We start from the raw sequence: 20,491 nt of genomic DNA, 5'->3' as shown, positions 1-20,491 counted from the left end.
TTAGGTTGTATTTAGCTAATGGGATACAATATTTTTTAATTTATCAAGCCAAATATTATTGTATTTAGCTCTTGGAATACAAGAAATAGCCTTGATTCCTAGTTTCGCTTCAACCACTAGCAACAATGAGTACAACCTTAGTACTGAGTTTAATTGTCTCCTTAGAATCCTCTGTGTAGGTTAGAATAAGTTAAACCTAACCTACTTGAGAATGGAGACTGTTGAATATTCTATGGTTGTTTAACCACCACATTTTACTCAGTTGTCATACTTGATCATGGCTCGTTTGTTAAAACCATGAATTGTACTCCTCCAGATTATACAATATAATTAAGGGGTCGTTCAGTTTGAGAGATTGAAGCTCTAGATTACATCTATTTCATGTCCGATTCATGAGATTGGAATCCACAATGTAATCTTATACTATCATAATACAATAAATGAATCATAGCCACCTCTCCAACAAAACTAAATTTAGCTTCAAATTAATGCTTTGCACAATTTTACCTTTATCTTTTCAAAAGAATTCAAGCTCTTCAATTAATGAATTGTAAAGATTAGGGGTATTTAAGTAATTAGTAAGGATGTGTTTAGGTTTTGATTTATTCAATAATTTCTTAAAATTATTTATTCTTATAGTCATGCACTATATTTGTACTTTTACTAAACTGAAAATATTTTTTTTGGTGATTGCTTCATAATGTTATTAACCAAGCAAAGTACATTACTCTTGGGAATATTTAAAGTAGAAATGTTATATGCTTGTGGCATAAGAAACCTTGGATCACTAATCTAGTGCAAGTGTAGAAAAAAAAGAGTGGAGCTATGCCTATATATATGTAAGTGGAATAAATGCATTGTACATATTGATCATATTATCCAATCAATCAATCAAACACAAAAAATGGAGGAGCTAAATTCTTACATTTGCTGTACATTTGTATACGTAGTTGTTATGTTGTTTGGGAGTTGCAAAGGAGTGATAAAGCTGCCGGAAAATATGACGATTCCGGCAGTTTACGCGTTCGGAGATTCGATCGTGGATCAAGGAAACAATAACCTCCTCAAGACACTCATCTACTGCAACTTCCTCCCCTACGGTCAGGATTTTCCCGGCGGATTCCCCTCCGGCAGATTTACCAATGGCAAGACTCCTCCGGATTTGATTGGTATTTCGTACTTTATCCATCTACTACGTAAATGTCACACTTTTTAATGTAAAATTAGTTAAGTATGATGGAGAAATTTTTTTGAAATATTATTAATCAAAGGCGAATATGAAAAAAAAAGAGTAATTTTTTATGAACGGATTAAAATGAAAAAACAAGACTATTAATCATGAGTGTTGAGATTTTTGTTGAACAGCTAAAGAGTTGGGAATCAAAGAGCTAATTCCGGCTTACAGTGACAAAAATTTGACGGTCAAAGATCTTCCAACCGGCGTCAGCTTTGCTTCCGGTGGCTGTGGATACGACCCTCAGACTTCTAAAATAGTGGTATAAATAGTTTCCTTATTATTGGAATAATGTAAAAAAGCCACATTATATTGATATTTTAAATGTGAGTTTTTAATTGAACCACTCGTGTCTTCACATGATCAGTCAGTGACGTCTTTGTCGGAACAATTGGAGCATTTCAAAGAGTACATAGGGAAGCTAAAAGGGGCAGTGGGGGAAGAAGGTACAAACAAGATATTGAAGGAGGGTTTATTCTTGTTGGTGGCCGGAAGTGATGACCTGGCTAATACTTACTTTACCGTCGGTATTCGTCGAATGCAGTACGACATATCGTCTTATGCCGATCTTCTTGTTGCTTCCGCCTCTGATTTTATACAGGTATATAAATATATATGTGCGTGTGTGTTAATTAGTACTAAGGGTGCTCGAGCCCCACTAGCAGACATGAAGTGGGATTGAGGGGGCTCGAGCCCCCCCGAGACAAGTACTCTTGAAAAATATAGTTAAATTCTTGGAGTATTTTTGTGACATTGTACAATAGCACTCAATGTAAGGTCAATTATTAGAAGATTGTATTTCTAAAATTCCAAATTCAAAATTTAGTCCTACTAATTTTTTTTTCTGCGTTCGCTCAATATCTAAAATTCTTGAAATTAATCAAGGCGATCTACAAGCTCGGGGCAAGAAGAATTGCAGTGTTTTCCCTCCCACCAATAGGATGCTTGCCATTTCAGAGAACACTGGCTGGAGGCTCAAAGAGAGATTGTGCAGATAATTACAACAAGGCTGCACAATTGGTTAATTCCAAACTCTCACTCCAACTTCTCGATCTCAACAATGGAACATTGCCTCAATCAAGGGTGGTTTACATTGATGTTTACAACCCTCTTCTTGATCTCATCCTACATCCTCAAAATTACGGTACGCGTTCTGTTCAATCATCATCGCTGCACGCCACGTGTATAGTTATTAATGATTGCTAGGGTTTTTGGATGGTTTTTTAGGGTTTGAAGTGAGTGACAAAGGTTGTTGTGGGAGTGGGAATATTGAAGTGACAACATTGTGCAACAAATACATTGGGACGTGTGGAAATGTGTCGAATTATATATTTTGGGACAGCTATCACCCTACTGAGAGAGCATACAAGTTTCTTGTCGATCGTATTATTCAGAAATATATCGAAAGTTTCTTGTGATCATCTTCAATTTCAGTTCCTCAACGTAAATTGTACAATTGGAATAAATTTGATGGCGTTTGTGGACGTGTATGTAATTTTTTTTATCATAATTCAAAAATGGTTTATTTGTTTTCTTATTTCAAAATGTGATTGTGATCGCCATGAGTTAAAATAAACCTTTTTAAGTTTACTAGTAGAAAAATAATTCAAGCGGGTCCAGTTATTATATTATGGAGGTTAGACAACATAATAAATGATGACGTATGGATTTTTTTAAAAATTATAGATAAATTACCCATTTAATAATTCAAAACTTTTTTTCTTTATTAATATAACTTCAAAAGGCCAATTAAATCCAAATCATAAAAACTTATACGAACAGATCGAATTGTCTGTATTGTGTAGTGTTAAGTCTATGGCGGAATGGCCTATAGCCTATAGGTGACCTGAATTTGACTCTTGGCTAGTGTTGAAACTTGAAATTATTATATTTTTGGATTAATACACATTTAAATCATGAAATTTGCTCAAACTAAATTTTTTTCTTCGTGCCAAACATATTTTGTTCTTAGAGAAAAAAGCTTCAAAGTCATAACAAATTTGAACATATTTGGGCCTATTCAACGTGCATTTGTAGCTTAGCCATTACTACAAATGTGGACATTTGCGGCCTATTTAGTAATGGTTTCAAAATATTGTAGCTCACGACGCAAATTTTATACTTTTGATTTATGAAAAGATAAATAAATTTGGGCTTGTTTGTATGTCATGATTTTTTACTTTTTTTTGGTTAAAATTAAATGTTAAATGAAACCTAAAATATTTTTACGATTCATGGTATGTTTGGAAGAAGAGATACTCTCGAAATGTCATTTTTTCCCACACTTACGAAATTAATCAAAATTAAAGTGTATTATTTTTTATAAGTTTATTCTTATTTATTTCAATTTATCCCGATCCTCCCACTATTATAAAATCCTTCCCCAACTTTAATAAAAACTTTACCCATCGCATTTGCCACCACTTTAATTCGCCATATAATTATAGGCCATGTTTGTTGTTAGGATTCTGTTTGGGAAAGTAATCTGATTCCTTAAATTTTAAATTCTTGTATTTGTTTTGATTTTTAATCAAACTGGGAAAGTAATCAGAATCCCGAGAACAAGGAAAGTTAGTACAACTTTCCAAGATTCTGAATCCTACCTTTTCTTAGGTATTCTTTTTCTCAGTTTTAGGATTGTTACATATTTAATGCAATATATTATAGTTTTATTATTATTATTATTATTATTATTATTATTATTAGTATTATTTTTTAAATATTATTATTAACTACAATCTATTAAAAGTAATTTAAAATTATAAATCATACTTAATTTTGGTATAATAAATGATTATAATTAAAATTATCATAATTATAACTATATTACTATAATATATATATTTTTATTATCATAATAATAATTAATAATTTAATAAATAATTAAAATATAATTATATAATATAAAAAATATATATATAATAGTAAATAATAATTATTATTTTATAAATTAATAATCTATAAATAAAGTCGTAGTGAAGTATCAAATTATAAAATTTATTCAATTATAATATCCATAAATAATATAATCATAATTATAATTATCATATTTATGATTATACTCATTTATGATTATAATACTCCATGCAACTATAATTACAATCATATTGCTATATATTATGATGGATAATCCATATTTAAACAAATAATAAATATAATATTATAACTATTATAATTTGTAATTAATAATTTATTAAAAAAATTATATTTTTATTTTTTATATAAGTAGGAGAATATATTTAGTTTTGTGTTTAAATGTATAAAATTTAAAATCTTAATATTTTCCAAACACATGAAAGTAAAGTTATTAGGAATTATATTTCCGGGATTCATTTTCCTAGGAATCATTTTCCTTGCCAACTTTACTTTCTCGTCAACCAAACATGATCATAAAGGTATGGCCAATTATGTAATACTCCACTGTGCATGAACATGTACTTTTGACTTTAGATTTTTATTATTGAAAATGCAATTTCTTGGAATTTCATTACCAACAAAATAAGTAAATAATTGGATATTAGAATTTGTAACATGTAGGACGATCTTATTTTGAACAACTATCATATGTATCAGTAACACCGAATGCATTATTACAGTTTAGAAAAAATAATAACAAAAATTCTTTAAATAATAGAATAACTATATAGGAGTACATTCACTAGCTAATTATAATGCCCAACCAAATCAATTTATCTCATTTTGTCACGCAATAGTTTATTCCTTCATTGGACTATACTGCATATACATAGTAATTGCACAATGCAGCTGCAATTAATTCAACCCCAAAATTCATAAAATAATCCACCAAAAAACTGCTCAAAAAGCAGAGCTCATCACCACAGTTTAGCAATGAAACAGAGCTTTCCAATTCGCAGAAAACAACAAGTAGTTCAAATTCAAACCATTACTACTTGTCTTCCTCTCCACTTTCCTCGCTCAACACCAAGATGGCGCTCATACACCCATAAATCTACCTAAAAACATCACCATTCCGGCCATCATCATCTTCGGAGACTCCGTGGTTGACACCGGCAACAACAATTACCTCAAAACGATCGTCAAAGTTAACTACCCTCCCTACTGTCAGGATTTCGTCGGCGGACGCCCCACCGGCAGATTTTCCGACGGAAAAGTTCCATCGGACCTCATCGGTTCGTCGCAATCACTTTTTCCCTTTTTTTTATATTTTTAAAATATGATATGAATATCTTATCCACCTCATCTAATTTTTTTTAATGAAAGCACCCATCGATACATATTAAAAAATAGATAATGCAGCTGAAGAGTTAGGAATCAAGGAGCTTGTGCCAGCTTATCTTGATCCAAATCTGCAACCTCAAGATCTCCTCACCGGAGTTAACTTTGCTTCCGGAGGGTCGGGTTTCGATCCACTGACATCAAACGTCGTGGTATGTTTCCTTTTCGGATAAATTGGGGGAAAATACCACCAACTTTGGTCAAAAATTACCGGCCCACTATGTGCCTGGATTTATTAACGTGACACGTAAAATTAAAGACATGACCGAATAGATGTATTAACTACGTCGTTTAAATAAACAAATGTTTTCTCCATATAGTATTTTTTGTCTGCCACATCATACATAATTTCCATCGAATCAGAAGTTATTAGACAATTGAGAAAAATATTAAAGTTAAGATATAATTTGTCATACTTTGTCTGCCCTCTTTTCTGGTTATGTATATAAATCATAAAATTTGGTCAAATTCTTGATAATGCATGCAGTCAGTACTGTCCTTGTCCGACCAATTACAAAGGTTCAAAGAATACATAGCAAAACTGGAGCATATGATTGGTGAGCAAAAAACATCAACGTTATTGAACGAAGCCCTATTCACAATTGTCTCCGGCAGCAACGACATGACCAACACGTACTTCGGCACTGTCCCGCTCCGAAGATCTCAATACGACGTGTCTGCCTACACGGACTTGCTAGTCAGCTACGCCTCCGCCTTCGTGCAGGATGTGTATAAGCTAGGAGGGCGACGAATGGGAGTGTTCGGGCTAGCGCCGTTAGGATGTTTGCCATCGCAGAGAAGCTTGAAAGGTGGAGTTGAGAGGAAATGTGTGGATTTGTATAACCAAGTTGCAGAAATGTTCAACCACAAGCTGTCTGTAGAGTTGAGCTCGCTGTCTGCTCGATATCCAGACGCCACCCTTATATACATCGATATTTATCATCTTCCGCTTGATCTCGTTCGCTACCCCCTCAAATACGGTACCCGATTTGAAATTTTTATTATGATATTGCTTGCCAGAAAAATCATGAAATTTGGACAATTATGTTCTGATCTACAATTTTTAAAAGGAATAATAGTCGTTTAAATCATGAAGTTTGGTCAAATTCTGAGCAGTCTTATAGTGTTTGTACATAATATTAAATCGTGATGTTTCAGTATTTCTTAATTAGCTTATCCTCGTAGAAAACGACATATGTAAATATTAATCCCAATTATCTCATGCTCAAAATGATTTTTTTTAAAATTAACAAAAAAAAGGAAAAAAAATACTTGTTTTGATGAAAAATGTTGTCTCAATCATAGACTAAAGTCGTTGTTATGTATACTAGACAATTGAGAAATATTGAAACTTCGATTTAAGATTTTGTTTTTAAATGGAAGAGACTGATCATATAACTTCGCGATTTCAGTATCTATTAAATATCCTTTTATAAAATAAATATCCTTTTATAAAATAAGTTGAAAACCAAGAAGTTTGTATTTATTTTACATTTTTTGGTGAAACTGTAGTACTATATGATATGACTATAGATAAATCGCATATGTACGTTACCGACGCTAACCTAAACCATATTGTTTATTTTTAAAGAAAACAACGTATAACCAAATCCAAACTTCATGATGTTTTCGACTGATTATTAAAGTTGCGGGACCGACCATAATTTGACAAAATTTCATGATTTTATCGAAGATTTTCTCTTGCACAAGTGAATAAATCTGATTAATAATTGGGATTTTGGAGATAACAGGATTCCAAGTTTCAGACAAGGGATGTTGTGGAACAGGGACAATAGAAGTAGCATTCCTATGCAAATATACGTGTGAGAATGCATCTGAGTACGTGTTTTGGGACAGCTTTCATCTCACAGAAAATGCCTACCGCCTTCTTGTACACGACATCCTCACCACCTCCATCAGCAATTTTGTCTCATGATCATCTCACTTATTATTCTTCCATTACTTTCATTATTGGAAAATGGAACTTCATTGAAATCAGTTTATTTAGCATTTGATTGATCAATTTTTTTGCATATATATTGATTCTCTTGTGGATTTTGTGATGTTTACTTTCATACTCCTTGTTGTCTACTGTGATGTAATTGGGTGCTGTTTGGTTCGCTGGATAAGATAATCATGAGATATACTATGGGATAAACCAAAATAGGATTTGGCTAGAATTAAATTAGTCACAATAGTGGAGATTGAGATTATTAAATATGAGATATAATGTAATCTTAACATTGTGGAGACAAGCCAAAATTCATTGTCAAGGGTTGAGTTTTAGACATTATATAACCTTATGTCACAAGTAAACATAGTAACCAAACGATCTATTGAATAAATGGATTGGATAAATGAAAATAAGGTGTATGATAATAAATGGGTCGATAGTTTGGTTATGGATGAGTATCAGCTGATTAATAGGTTGTTGATAATGAGCTTTTTAATTAAAATTAGGACCACAGAATTTGATTTATAATAAGTAGTTAATAATCTTATAAAAGAAATTGGAATGCTATTGAGGCACATTACATAATAGTTAGTATATTTATTAAAACCACACACGTAGCATGATATTAATATGTAACTATAACCTACTCATATAAATGAATGGATATTAATAATTCTTTATGTATATGTGTCCTTACTGCATTCAACACGAAAATATGTTCAAATGAGATTTAGCCTTATAATAATTTGCTTTTAATACGAGTAGTATGATTTAGCCTAATATATGTCGTTTTCTTTTGCTTTGCTTATTTATTATACACGATTAATTTAGGAAATCAATTTCTTTTTTAAAGAACAAGTAATTTGGATTTGCTTGATATGGAGTATTACGTATTGAAATTTCCTGAATTGGTTGATTATCCTCAATTATCACTTGATTGCCAATTTTTTTTACCTCATTTATTATTATTTAGAACAATTCAAGTATATCATCACACAGTTTTGAATGCAACATAATTACCTAACCAACTCATAATAGTACAAAAATGGGATCTTAGTCTATTTTTCTTTACTGATTGGTCCTATTAGCATTAGATGGTGCATCACACATGTCCAAAGCCACTCAAACAATCAGATGATTATTACTTCCAACCTTTAATTCAAAACCCATCTTGTCATTCAGAAATGTGTCTTCATCAATCCATTAATTAGAAAGACAATGATTTTTCATCTACCATACACTTCAAGCTCCAATAATCTTGACAAAAAATTCATTTTTCTACTAATCAATTGAAGAATAGTACTCCCCCGTTCCTTGTTAATAGATACATTTCTTTTCGGCACAGAGTATAAGAATAGTGTGTTAAATGGATGGTGGAAAAAGTAAGAGAAATGAGGCGAGAATAAAATAAAAATGAGAATTACTTTTTGCTAAAAATAAAAACGTCTCAATTAACTTGGAACTTCCCAAAATAAAAAAATGACTCTATTAAGAGTACTAAGATTGATTTGATTGGTTTCCTCACCTGCTTAAATCAATTAATATGAGTATCGATTTCGATCTTACAAGAAACATCTTCAATAACATTACACGTCACCTAGTTTAAAAAAAAAAACAAAAATGGCCCTATAAATTCAATGCAAAATGGTGTGTGACCAATGGCATATTAACAAAACACATAAACCTAAAATGCAGTTGTTAAACCCCAAATTATTTCATTTTTTGTTATTCCTAATTGTGGCAAGGATGGTCGGAGCAGTCATAAAATTACCAAGAAACATCACTGTTCCGGCGGTTCTAATGTTCGGAGACTCGATCGTCGACACCGGAAACAATAATTACTACACCACTATAGCTAAGTGCAACTTTCCCCCTTATGGCCAAGATTTCATGGGAGGAAAGCCCACTGGCCGATTTTCCAACGGCAAAGTTCCCTCCGACCTTATTGGTACCTTTTTTGCATTTTTATGAAATTGTTTTATTAAATAGTAATTCATTTTCACTTGTTTCGATCGTCTTATATTAGACTGATACGCTTCATGTGCTTGCAAACTTTTTTAATCTTGTCAGACTAAACCAGTATTTAAGTTTTTGTGGGGTTTAATTAATCATTCATGAATTTCTATTGATTTGATATACTTGCAGTTGAAGAATTAGGCATTAAGGATCTTTTGCCGCCATATTTGGATCCATCTTTGAATGATGAAGATCTTTTGACTGGGGTCAATTTTGCAACCGGAGCTGCAGGGTGGGACCCTCTCACAGCTGAGCTCTCGGTATTATATACTTCATTCGTTCACGATCAATAATTACTTTTTTTTGGCTCGGCCAAAAAAATTAGTGGTTTACCATTTTTGATAATATGTCTACCTCATATTTATCAAATTTCAGCTAATAATATACTTCAATCATTTTTTCTCTCATATTTAACAACTTGATATTACAATTATACCATTATGTGGTATTTCTTTTTATTGATATTGTTAGACTTTTTATTAAAAAATTATAATGAACATATATTTAGATTTATGTTTGTCTTTATTTCAGTCAGTCAAGTCGTTATCGGATCAGTTAGAATTGTTCAAAGGCTACACGGAAAAGGTGAAGAAGATTGGTGGAGAGCAAACACTATCCAAATTATTTAATGAAAGCCTAGTGGCGGTCGTGACAGGCAGTAACGACATCTCCAACACGTACTTCATCACACCTTTCAGGCGCCTCCACTACGATGTTCCCTCGTATACAGACCTACTCGTGAGCTATGCCTCGAGCTTCGTGCAGGTAAATATATGAGGGAAAATGTTAATTTAGAGGCAATTGATTTAAACGTGAACTTACACTATACTGGCATTTGGAAAGGACCTATATCGACTAGGAGTACGCAGAATTGTCGTTTCTAGTCTTCCACCCGTGGGGTGCCTGCCCTCGCAACGGACCTTAAGGGGTGGACTCGAAAGGAAGTGTGTGGATGAGTATAATGAAGCTGCGGAGTTGTTTAATCGGAAGCTCTCGGCCGAATTGGTCTCACTCAATGATCAATTGAGTGATGCATTGATCTTCTTCATAGATATCTATACACTTCCTCTAGATTTCATTCAAAACCCACAAAAATATGGTATGTTCATTTTTTCAACAATTTAACAATAATGCAATATTTGATTTGATATGAACTTTTTTTTTAACATAGGGTTCAAGGTGGGAGACAGAGGGTGCTGTGGATCAGGAACTATAGAAGTTACTTACATTTGTAAGGATATGAAAACGTGTGAAAATGTAGGTGACTATGTGTTTTGGGACAGTTTTCATCCCACAGAGAGAGCCTATAGAATTCTTGTAAATGAATTTATAAACCAAATCATTAAAAGCCTGTGACATATTGGAAATGTAACTTTTTCATCAATTTATTTAGCTTTTGATTGTTCAATGCTGTTAGTGTATATAATGCATATTTCATTGTTGTATATATGGTTTACAAATTTAATATAGAAATATATTGCTGTATTAATAAAGAAGCATGATGATGCCGATTTTGAACATACTGAAATGGCATGATGAGCAGGCTGGGCTAAGCAAATAAAGGCCCTGACAAAATGGGCTTTGAAGCTCCAAATATTTGGTTTAAGTTATAAGTTTTTAAGTTCCAAATATTTTGTCGAAGTTACAAAGTTTTGAGTCAATCAGTAAGATAGGCTATTTGATAAATTCTTGATTAAATAATTAATTAGTAATATATATTTCTATTTTTAAAATATGTTTCGATAATTGCATGTAAGCCCATAATTTTCTATATCAAATAGACTGATTTACTATAATAAAACACGAGAATACAATTTTAGTGGAGATAAATCATTAATACGATAATTAATGAAAAATGATAATTTAGAAGATTGACGAGTGATACGTGCGTTAATTGGTATTTATTTTGTATTCATGAGGTCTAATTTAGGAGAAAATCTTTATTAAGCTATCTCAATGGATATTGTTTTATCCGTGAAAATTACAAAAATAAATTATATTGACAATTTTCCTCATTAAACAATTGAATCATAGTATTCTTTTCCAAATTAAACAATATTGGGTTTTCTTGTTTTAATGTTCCTTTCATTCTTATATTATTTGGCCATACATAGTGCATGACTCCATTTCATATAAACAAGTAGAGGAAGAGACTGAAAAAAGCAACACGTCCACACAATAAACACTACTAACATTAATAGGGTTTAGAAAAAAATTCATCAACAAAAACAAAAGCAAACATTTGGTTTACAATGGCTGGCACGGTCCATGTCTCCATTGCAACTACAAGTTCACTTTTGAAAACACAGGACTAGTTGGGCAGACAAGTGCAAAACCCTTCGGAACAATACCGCCTACCGTCTTTGCATGGCGGGCACTCCTTGTCCGTGTTACATAGGGTATCATCTGCAAATTTATTAGGTGTCAGTTGATAAGGAAGATCACACATTTTAAGTCAGATAACTCCAAGATAAAATCGGTTATCTACCCTATCAAACAGACTCTTATACATACTCGTATAGAGGGGAGGGAAAGAGATTCAACCTGATTTAGCATGGGCCTTGATGTCCAAACAAGTGCACAACCCATCCAGACAAAGCGCCTGGCCAACCATGCATGGTGAGCAGTCCTTGTTCAAACAACACACTCTTCCACCTAAAAGTTAATTCATTAATTTTGTTAATTAAGGTGACGTTCGGTTGCCATGACTAATATCATGAGACTATCCATCTAGGATTAAGTTGTGGGATTATTTTAATTGGAGGGGGAGGCTATGACTAATTATCATGAGACTATCCATCTAGGATTAAGTTGAAGGGTTCAATCTTATGAACCAAACATGATACATATTTAATCATGAGATTTAATCTTGCCAACCGAACACCCCTAAATAAATGTATACTGAGAGAGAGAGGGAGATGTTCAACCATCGATGAGAAGACGTTTCTATGAGATTTATGAATTTTATTGTATGAAATGATTTAGTTAGAGGGGAGGGAAAGAGATTCAACCTGATTTAGCATTGGCCATGGTGTCCAAACAAGTGCACAGCCCATCCAGACAAAGCGCCTGACCAACTTGGCATGGTGAGCAGTCCTTGTTCAAGCCACACACTCTTCCACCTGAAACTTCATTCATTAGTTTTGTTGATTAAATAAATGTATATTGAGAGAAAGGAGAGAGAGAGAGAGAGATGTTCAACCATGGCAACCAAGAGTAACTGCAAGCAGAAGGGTGAGCAAGAAAATCATTCTATGAGAAGCCATTTCTCTGAGATTTATGAATATTATTGTATGAAATGATTTAGTTAGTATTGAGTGAGTTGATGATTGCCAGCAATGGTTCTCTCCTATTTATATGTGACATGACGTGTAATATCATAATCATAATGGAGGTGATCCTATTGGGCACTGATTTAGGAAAATGATTCTCCCTCCCCCATCCCATTAATTGGCATCATTTAATTTGATATTTATTTTTAGAATTTATAGTGAAAAGTTCATATGGGTTCTACTTTTATATACTCCCTCCATCCCGCACTATTCGCACATTTCCTTTTGGGCACGGAGATTAAGGAATGAGTGATAGACAAAGTCAACAATTACGGCTGTAGGTATAAATTGTTACTAAAAATGGAAAGAGTGCAAATAACTTGGGACGCCCAGAAAGGAAATAAGTGCAAGTAGTGCGGGACGGAGGGAGTATTAATTTATCTATCTATACATATATAAAATGCGAGTTTTGACCATATTTTAAATATTCATGAATTTTGGGCAAAATGTTAAATAGTTATAAGTTCTGGATTTTGAATGTAATTTTTTATTTAATTTGTTTACAGATAAATGTTGAATTCAATCTTGAAATTGTAACTGCCATATTGCTCATAAATTCATTACCATATTAATATGGTAATCATAAAATTTACGTTGATGTGGAAGGAATGGTTTCAATTCCTTTGACAATGGAAACTGTGATTGATTAGCAATGGTTCTCTCCTATTTATATGTGACATGACGTGTAATATCATAATCATAATGGAGGTGATCCTATTGGGCACTAATGACTTATGTCGAGATGAGATTAATTAGTTTTCACACTAAATAGGAAATTGTATTGATTAGTTTTCACACTAATGACTTACCCTTCTTATTGATTTAATTAATATAGATTTTAGGATTTGATTAGTATAGATTTGATTTTGCAGAATAATCCGTGAGATTGCATGCTAGCTATGTGTTAGTTGTTACACATGTATTGTTGTATTTTATTTTCTCTCAGTGTAAATTTCCAAAGCTATAATTATTGAGTATTTTTAGTATTTATATTTGCTTTAAAAATAGATAATTATAATTGATTGTAATAACAAAAAAAAAATCAATTTCTTGATTTGTAATATGTTTTATTCCAATAATTAGTATTTTGACATTTTTTTTAGCAATTATATTTGTAATATATTTTATTTCTATAAAAAAAGCTATTGATTTTTTGAGCTGTTGATTTATTTATGTTTGTAAATTGCTATAGTTTTGCGCATTTAATAGTTAAGGCTAACAAAATATGTGTGTACTAATACAATGAATATTCCTTATTTAAAAATGTGAAAATGTGAAATAACACTAAAATTGGAATTGCATTAGACAAAGCAACGTATATGTAACATCGACATTTTAAAAGAGGTAGAGCAACGCTTACTATTATTTATATGATAACTTAAAATAAGCATCTAAAAACTCTTCAATTTACTGCATTAATTAATAGAAACGCAAATTGTAAAGCGGATCGTTAATGAACACTATAATATTTTTTATGACAACCTTTTGAGTCTAGGAAAAATATTTTAGCAACTCAACAACATTTGGTTTCTAACTTCTTTAATTTGATCTGGATGGTTTTTATTATGATGTATTAACCTTTAAAAAAATTATGAGTTCAGTATAATTTATGTAAAAAAATTGAGATTAATTCACGAATGTGAATTCACAATTTAAAATTAATTAGTATGAATAGAAAATCAATTAGATCGTGCATCACACGGATGTTATACTAGTTTTATAATAAAATGTGAGCGGAATGAGTTATTGAAATGTAAGATCCATTAATAAGTAGTAGTATAAAACTTAAGAGTGTCAATTAATTGAGAATGGACGAAAAAGGAATATGATAGCAGTAAATGAGGGACAAAGGGGGTAATATTTAGAGAGATAAGTAGAAAGAGAATAAGTATAAAAATAAACATAGATGAGTGGAAAGAAAATAAAATTAGAAAGAGTAATCATGTTGTATTTTGTAAAAAAAAAAGGAAATCGCAATAATATCTTACGTTTATAGCATTCATGATTTGTTTCTTCCCCTAATATATGTTACCGAAATTTGCATTTATTTGAATCTTCTACTAATATATTCATCCGCAATTTGCGTTTATTTGTTTCTTCTCCTAATATATGCAACTGCAATTTGCAATAATATAACATTAATTTGTTTCTTCTTCTAATATTGGAGTATGTACCAATGACATGCATTGATTGTTTCTTCTCTTAATGTATGTAACAACAATTGTCAATAATATAGTTAGAACATCTTCAACCATTTACATAAAATTTAAGCTTATTTTATTGTAAATATGCAGATCTAATTTTTGTATACAATTTGTAAAATTATGGAAAATCTCATAAACTAAGGTAAATCAATATAGCACGAAATTGTTCCTTGTGCATTAAATCCAAATTGTCGTGGAAAATTCTTCAAATGAAATTAAAAATAGTTTCAAACACATGTGTGCTCCTAAATTTCTAAAGCAAAAATTTAGATAAAATATATCCGATTTTTTGCTAGGTGCTCGGAAATAATGTAGAGTGCTCAGAATTTTCTCGGGAAAGTGCTTCCTAAATTCTCCTTTTTTTTTGTAGTGCTATGGTGTGCAAACCGAGGGATGTAAGTAATTCCCCAATAAATGTTCTTACATTCCTAGGAATGTTTGAAATACTTCGCCAAGAAAGAACTTAATTACTCTTTTGATAAACCATTATCACTGTTTGTAGAATGAAAGTGAAAATGTGTCACATACCTGATACCTTGAATGACTTGCCCAATAAATTCATTTACAAGAATTCTATACGCTGAAAACTCTCCCAAAACACACTCATCTTACAAAGGAATGATACTTATATAAGCCCCGATCCACAACAATCTTTGTCTCCCACCTTGAACCAACCCTATGGTCAAAATTTTGAGATTAAATCATAATTATATTATTGTTAAATTGTTGAAAATTTGAACATGCCATATAGTATATTTTTGTGGGTTTTGAATAAGAAAATCATATTGCTTTATAATTTACATAAATTGTAGTATATACAAAATCATTATTGAAGATATTACTGCAAATTGCAGCTACATATATTAGGAGAAAAACAAATCAATCCAAATTGCTAGTACATAGTATGTATTAGAGGAAAAATAAATCAATAATCAAACTTTAAGCTAGAAATTGAAAATTGCAATTTACTGCTATAATTTATTGAAAACGACACCATGTGTTCAAGTCATTATGATACAGATATATGACGTTTTGGGCGCGTTTTTAGCGTCGTCAGTGTCGACTGCTGGATATACCTCGCAATCGATTTCTATTTCGGTTGTACGTGCATCCAGTCTCCTATTGAGGATATTGCCCCTATGGCGTACTTATAAATGACGCACATTGCATAAGAATCATTTATTGAGGCCACACACGTAGCATGATATATATGCAACTTTATTTTGTGTGTGAAGTGGAAAGAGTAAAGTAAGAGAGAAGGAATAAATTAGAGAGAAAAGTGTTTTCATTTTTAGTAATGAGTCATCTTAGTTGAGACAAACCAAAAAAGAAAGTGAGCCATCTTCAATGAGACGGAGGGAGTACTAATTAGTAGTATTAATTGATTCTTAATGTATATGATTGTAGGCGAAATATGCTCAAATGAGAGTTAACCTTTATTAATACGAGTAGCTAGTACAAGTTATCCAAAAAGCAAAATTGTAAATTGATAGTTCCGCCCATGCCAACCAAAAAATCGATCTCATCCTTTTTTTTCTGAAGAACTATTAAAACTTATTTAATGTGAAGATGTGAAGATGGATATGTTTGAAATATTTAATGATGTACACTATGTGTAACATGGATAAATCATTATCTTTGTGTGTGTGTGTGTGTGTGTGTGTGTGTGTTTTCATGTCTCATCCACAAAGGCGCAATGAAGGGATGGGAAATGTGTGTCCATTTTAGGTTCCAAACCACGAAATGAGGACCACTAGAGAAGACTTTTTGGTGTTATTGATGATGGTTAAATCCTTTGAAGATGACTATGGCTTCAAGAAATTACCAATATAGGTCAGGCTATGGATATGATAATTTATAAATGATGATATTCAACTCATATTCTAGTAATTCCAAATAAAAATTCCAATTCCCAATTATTAATTAAATAGAAAATGATAATGATGACCTAACTTCATAAACAGTTGCTTGTTCAACTAATCTCATGTTGGCATCCTCTAATGTAAGTGGAATTTCATTTGATTTGTCACATTCACAAACTAACTAAATTCCTGGGTGGCCACGTGAAAACAACTATATAATGATAATGTAAAAGTGGCCACATTAAATTAATCCCCACTTTCTACTATCGAGAAACATTATCATACATGATCATCCACCAAATCCATTTATAATATAGGCATGTACAAAAGGTGCTTTTCACTTTTCATTATTGCCAAAGTTCCAGAAATCAGTGCTGCTACTTATTTTATTTTAATTTCTCCTTTCAATTAATTAATTAAAAACTTAATAACTTTAATATAAGAATGAATATCTTTCTATATGAGAAATGAGAAGTACTACTACGTTTTCAAAAACTCAGTTATCATGTGGTGTTGGTGGTGTGAATTTGTTTTATAACTCATGCGATGAAGCTCATAATAGAAGATGGTTGTTCAAGAGAGTATTAAATGGTAGTTTCAAGTCTGTGCGAATTTCAAGTTATTATGATACCATGCGTATTTCTAATTATCATGAGTTATGGTGTTTCTTGATTGATTTTAGATAGTTTTAAAATGGGAGTATATCAAGTCTATGCGAATTTCAAGCCATAATCATGTTGTGCAAATTTTAAGTTATTATGACACCGCACATATTTCTAGTTATTGAGACGTTATTGGGAGATGAAGTAGTGTTTTTGGCTCCTTTTTTGATATATTTGAGTATTTATCTAAAAAAAAAATGTAATGCTAGTATTAATAATTTTTGGATATATTTGAGTATTTATCCAAATTTCCTCTTACCTTTGTAACAGTTGAAAAAGAGGAGTTGCCATTCTCACATGGCACTGCCTCTCACTTTCATCCTCTGCTTCTCCATTTCCTCTTCAACATCCATAAATCTCTGAGCCTCTTTTCTTCCTACATTTTCAAAGAGATTTCCACAAAAATGTCGGCGTGGGATCACTTCGGCGAGGCCGCGAACATCATACAGCTGACGGGGCTGAACGGGGTGGCGCTGGTGGGTCTGATAGTGAAGGCGGCGAACAGGGCGCGAATGCACAAGAAGAATTGCAAGGAATTCGCGCAGCACGTGAAGCTGATCGGGAATCTGCTGGAGCAGCTGAAGATTTCCGAGCTGAAGAGGTACCCGGAGACGCGGGAGCCCTTGGAGCAGCTCGAGGATGCCCTGCGCCGGGCCTATCTGCTCGTCAATAGCTGCCAGGAACGGAGCTACCTCTATTTGATGGCCATGGGTTGGAACATCGTCTACCAATTTCGGAGGGCTCAGGAAGAAATTGATCGCTATTTGAGGATTATCCCCCTCATTGCTCTCCTTGATAATACCAGGGTCAAGGTAATTGGGCAAATACCTACTTTTTCTGGATGGTGATTTGGGGATTTTGAATTTATTATTGAATTAATGTTTTAATAATTGTTGTTTACATCACGAATTGAAGTCAAAAAGGGGATGGGGCCTTATGACTTTTGGTTGAATTGATTTGAATCATAATATTACGCTCTTTTTTGGAGTTTTTCAGATGGTTTTAATCATCAATTTGATATGAATATGAATCTTTTAGTTTATGGGGCATCACTTTTTTTTTGGATTTTTACTTTACCTTTATGAAGAGGTGAAAGGCTGAGTTTGATGTTATTTTTTCCAAGAAGGTTGCTATTTATCTTAAAGCATATTCTTGTTCTCCGAAATATTATTATCAATCATTATTTGATTAAGGTAATATTAATTCATAGGGTCGTATACTGCACAAAACTATATTGCTAAAACATTTCTAACTGCAACAAACAACATGAGAAACATATACAAGTGTAGGGGTTGGTTCTTCTAGGTAAATAACATTGGAAATACAATCAGTTGATGACAATTCCATTGGTTTCTCTTTTCGACATTGTGTACTTATCGTCTTAACATACACAGGAGAGGATTGAAGAAATCCAGATGGATCAGCGCGAGTACACATTAGACGAAGATGACAGAAAAGTTCAAGTTGCGATTTCTGAAAACGACATGGTAGTCTTGAAGAAAAGCATTTCTTGTTCTTATCCAAATTTGCCTTTTGACAAGGCACTACAGAAAGAACATGAGAAGCTTGAAGCGGAGCTTCATCATTCACAATCTAATATGGACGTGAGCCACTGTCATGTAATTGAGCGTCTACTAGAGGTAACTGAAACTGCAGCTGTGGCAGAGAAAAACTCGCCACATAAAGTTTCCGAGATGTCAGCCTCAGACCATGAGCATCTTGCCAATGAGGATGATTCAAGAAAATATGATACTTCAAAGAGCTCAAGGTTCGTCTTGCGCCATTGCATGGAGTACCATTTTCTTTTCTCACTTTGACAATCTGATTTTTTTTATCCCCGTTGCTTAACTTGAGTCATTTGTTTCAACATATCTGCTTGTAGAGAAGCTGCATTATCCTCTGGGGATAACATAATTTCAACCAAGGTACCAGTTTGGCAAGACGAATGGCATGCAGATCTACTCGGCTGCTGTTCAGAACCTTCCTTGTGTATGTTCTCTCCTCATCATTGCATTATCTTGTCATAGAAATTGTGCACAAATAGAGCAGAATGTAGCTTCAGTTTGATTTGCATAGAGATGAAGGCTTCTTTGTTTGAGGTAGTACTTGTCATCGTAGTATATGAGATGACATTTTGAAAATGTGATGGCAGGTGTAAAGACCTTTGTTTATCCTTGCGATACGATTTCAAAGATAGCATCCGTGGCAACTAGTGAGGATATATGTGAGTACATCTACGGCATTTTGAATGATTGCGGTAGCATTCTTCTGATAATTGTAATTGCATACGGAAAGTATTAAGTACTCCGAATTTATCATTTGACAGCCTCATCAGATGCTTGTAATGAGATAATGGCCTATTCCATGATACTATCATGTTGTTGCTACACATGTTGTCTAAGAAGAAAGCTTCGACGAACTCTGAACATCAGGGTGCGTAACTCGCTCATTGTTATATTCTATGCTATGTCTATGCAAGATAATGGAGGCATCAAGCTCTAACTCCTTGCAGGGTGGTTGGTTTGATGATTGCTTGTCGCATTTTATGTGTTGTTGCTGCGCGCTCGTCCAAGAATGGAGAGAAGTAGAGATACGAGGTAAGACTGGTTTTGCAAGAACCTATTCTTTACTGTGATTATGAACTGTGTGAGTTGTTTGGACAGGTGCGAAGAAGACGAGGACAAGCCCTCCACCATCTCAGCAGATGGAGGACTACTGAATGATCAGTGTTTATATGATTCGAATTTCTGTAGATTAATTTGAACTTGTGGCAGATATGCAACTAATTTAACATTGCTAAAAAACAAAAGCTACTTGTAAGAATATTTGTACAGTGGAATGTCCACCTTTTAAAGTTGTGCAGTACTAGTTGACATGTAATTCAATTTTAATTAATTTCATAGAGAAACTATGAATGAAACTGTTGAGTTCTATTGAAAAAAAAAAGAGAATAAAGTATGAGATAAAATA

The 20,491-nt window shown here is 32.8% G+C and overlaps 4 protein-coding genes across 5 annotated transcripts; 3 read left to right on the top strand and 1 right to left on the bottom strand.

Moving 5' to 3' along the window:
• Nucleotides 1-895: 895 nt before the first annotated feature.
• On the top strand, nucleotides 896-7,427 carry LOC121793113 (GDSL esterase/lipase EXL1-like). The gene is made up of 10 exons (XM_042191302.1): nucleotides 896-1,169; nucleotides 1,366-1,496; nucleotides 1,602-1,835; nucleotides 2,120-2,378; nucleotides 2,462-2,648; nucleotides 3,699-3,714; nucleotides 5,124-5,385; nucleotides 5,513-5,643; nucleotides 5,979-6,471; nucleotides 7,243-7,427. The coding sequence occupies exons 1-10, from the start codon at nucleotides 905-907 to the stop codon at nucleotides 7,425-7,427; spliced, it is 2,163 nt and encodes a 720-aa protein (XP_042047236.1). The 5' UTR covers nucleotides 896-904.
• Nucleotides 7,428-9,098: 1,671 nt separating this feature from the next.
• On the top strand, nucleotides 9,099-10,869 carry LOC121782343 (GDSL esterase/lipase EXL1-like). The gene is made up of 5 exons (XM_042180137.1): nucleotides 9,099-9,393; nucleotides 9,591-9,721; nucleotides 9,993-10,226; nucleotides 10,305-10,560; nucleotides 10,633-10,869. Exons 1-5 carry the CDS (start codon nucleotides 9,135-9,137, stop codon nucleotides 10,815-10,817), a joined length of 1,065 nt encoding a protein of 354 aa, XP_042036071.1. The 5' UTR covers nucleotides 9,099-9,134; the 3' UTR covers nucleotides 10,818-10,869.
• Nucleotides 10,870-11,631: 762 nt separating this feature from the next.
• Nucleotides 11,632-15,661, bottom strand: LOC121780643 (defensin-like protein 295). Of its 2 annotated transcripts, none has more exons than XM_042178271.1 (4): nucleotides 15,526-15,661; nucleotides 12,473-12,583; nucleotides 12,006-12,116; nucleotides 11,632-11,867 (listed from the first exon to the last, which is right to left on the bottom strand). In XM_042178271.1, the coding sequence occupies exons 1-4, from the start codon at nucleotides 15,557-15,559 to the stop codon at nucleotides 11,773-11,775; spliced, it is 351 nt and encodes a 116-aa protein (XP_042034205.1). In that variant the 5' UTR covers nucleotides 15,560-15,661; the 3' UTR covers nucleotides 11,632-11,772. The 2 variants fall into 2 exon arrangements, with proteins under 2 accessions (XP_042034205.1, XP_042034198.1); XM_042178264.1 differs by lacking the exon at nucleotides 15,526-15,661 and adding an exon at nucleotides 12,664-12,762.
• Nucleotides 15,662-17,257: 1,596 nt separating this feature from the next.
• On the top strand, nucleotides 17,258-20,429 carry LOC121759161 (protein MID1-COMPLEMENTING ACTIVITY 1-like). The gene is made up of 8 exons (XM_042154670.1): nucleotides 17,258-17,450; nucleotides 17,792-18,333; nucleotides 18,916-19,289; nucleotides 19,404-19,510; nucleotides 19,674-19,745; nucleotides 19,848-19,954; nucleotides 20,034-20,118; nucleotides 20,185-20,429. Exons 1-8 carry the CDS (start codon nucleotides 17,327-17,329, stop codon nucleotides 20,238-20,240), a joined length of 1,467 nt encoding a protein of 488 aa, XP_042010604.1. The 5' UTR covers nucleotides 17,258-17,326; the 3' UTR covers nucleotides 20,241-20,429.
• Nucleotides 20,430-20,491: the final 62 nt, after the last annotated feature.

Source organism: Salvia splendens, chromosome 2 (assembly GCF_004379255.2).
Source record: "Salvia splendens isolate huo1 chromosome 2, SspV2, whole genome shotgun sequence".
NCBI lineage: Eukaryota > Viridiplantae > Streptophyta > Magnoliopsida > Lamiales > Lamiaceae > Salvia > Salvia splendens.
Note: the sequence above shows the minus strand (reverse complement) of the source record. Positions and strands in the feature narration are given on the sequence as shown.

Coding starts and splice junctions, on each gene's coding strand:
- LOC121759161 (XM_042154670.1), top strand. CDS start 17,327: ATGAGAAGTACTACTACGTTTTCAAAAACTCAGTTATCATGTGGTGTT. Junction 19,746..19,847: donor GGCAACTAGTGAGGATATAT/GTGAGTACATCT, acceptor ATCATTTGACAG/CCTCATCAGATGCTTGTAAT. Junction 19,955..20,033: donor GACGAACTCTGAACATCAGG/GTGCGTAACTCG, acceptor AACTCCTTGCAG/GGTGGTTGGTTTGATGATTG.
- LOC121780643 (XM_042178264.1), bottom strand. CDS start 12,727: ATGGCTTCTCATAGAATGATTTTCTTGCTCACCCTTCTGCTTGCAGTT. Junction 12,117..12,472: donor CATGGCCAATGCTAAATCAG/GTTGAATCTCTT, acceptor ATTAACTTTTAG/GTGGAAGAGTGTGTTGTTTG. Junction 11,868..12,005: donor CAAGGCCCATGCTAAATCAG/GTTGAATCTCTT, acceptor ATAAATTTGCAG/ATGATACCCTATGTAACACG.
- LOC121793113 (XM_042191302.1), top strand. CDS start 905: ATGGAGGAGCTAAATTCTTACATTTGCTGTACATTTGTATACGTAGTT. Junction 1,170..1,365: donor GACTCCTCCGGATTTGATTG/GTATTTCGTACT, acceptor TTTGTTGAACAG/CTAAAGAGTTGGGAATCAAA. Junction 6,472..7,242: donor TCGCTACCCCCTCAAATACG/GTACCCGATTTG, acceptor TGGAGATAACAG/GATTCCAAGTTTCAGACAAG.
- LOC121782343 (XM_042180137.1), top strand. CDS start 9,135: ATGCAGTTGTTAAACCCCAAATTATTTCATTTTTTGTTATTCCTAATT. Junction 9,394..9,590: donor AGTTCCCTCCGACCTTATTG/GTACCTTTTTTG, acceptor ATATACTTGCAG/TTGAAGAATTAGGCATTAAG. Junction 9,722..9,992: donor CTCTCACAGCTGAGCTCTCG/GTATTATATACT, acceptor TCTTTATTTCAG/TCAGTCAAGTCGTTATCGGA.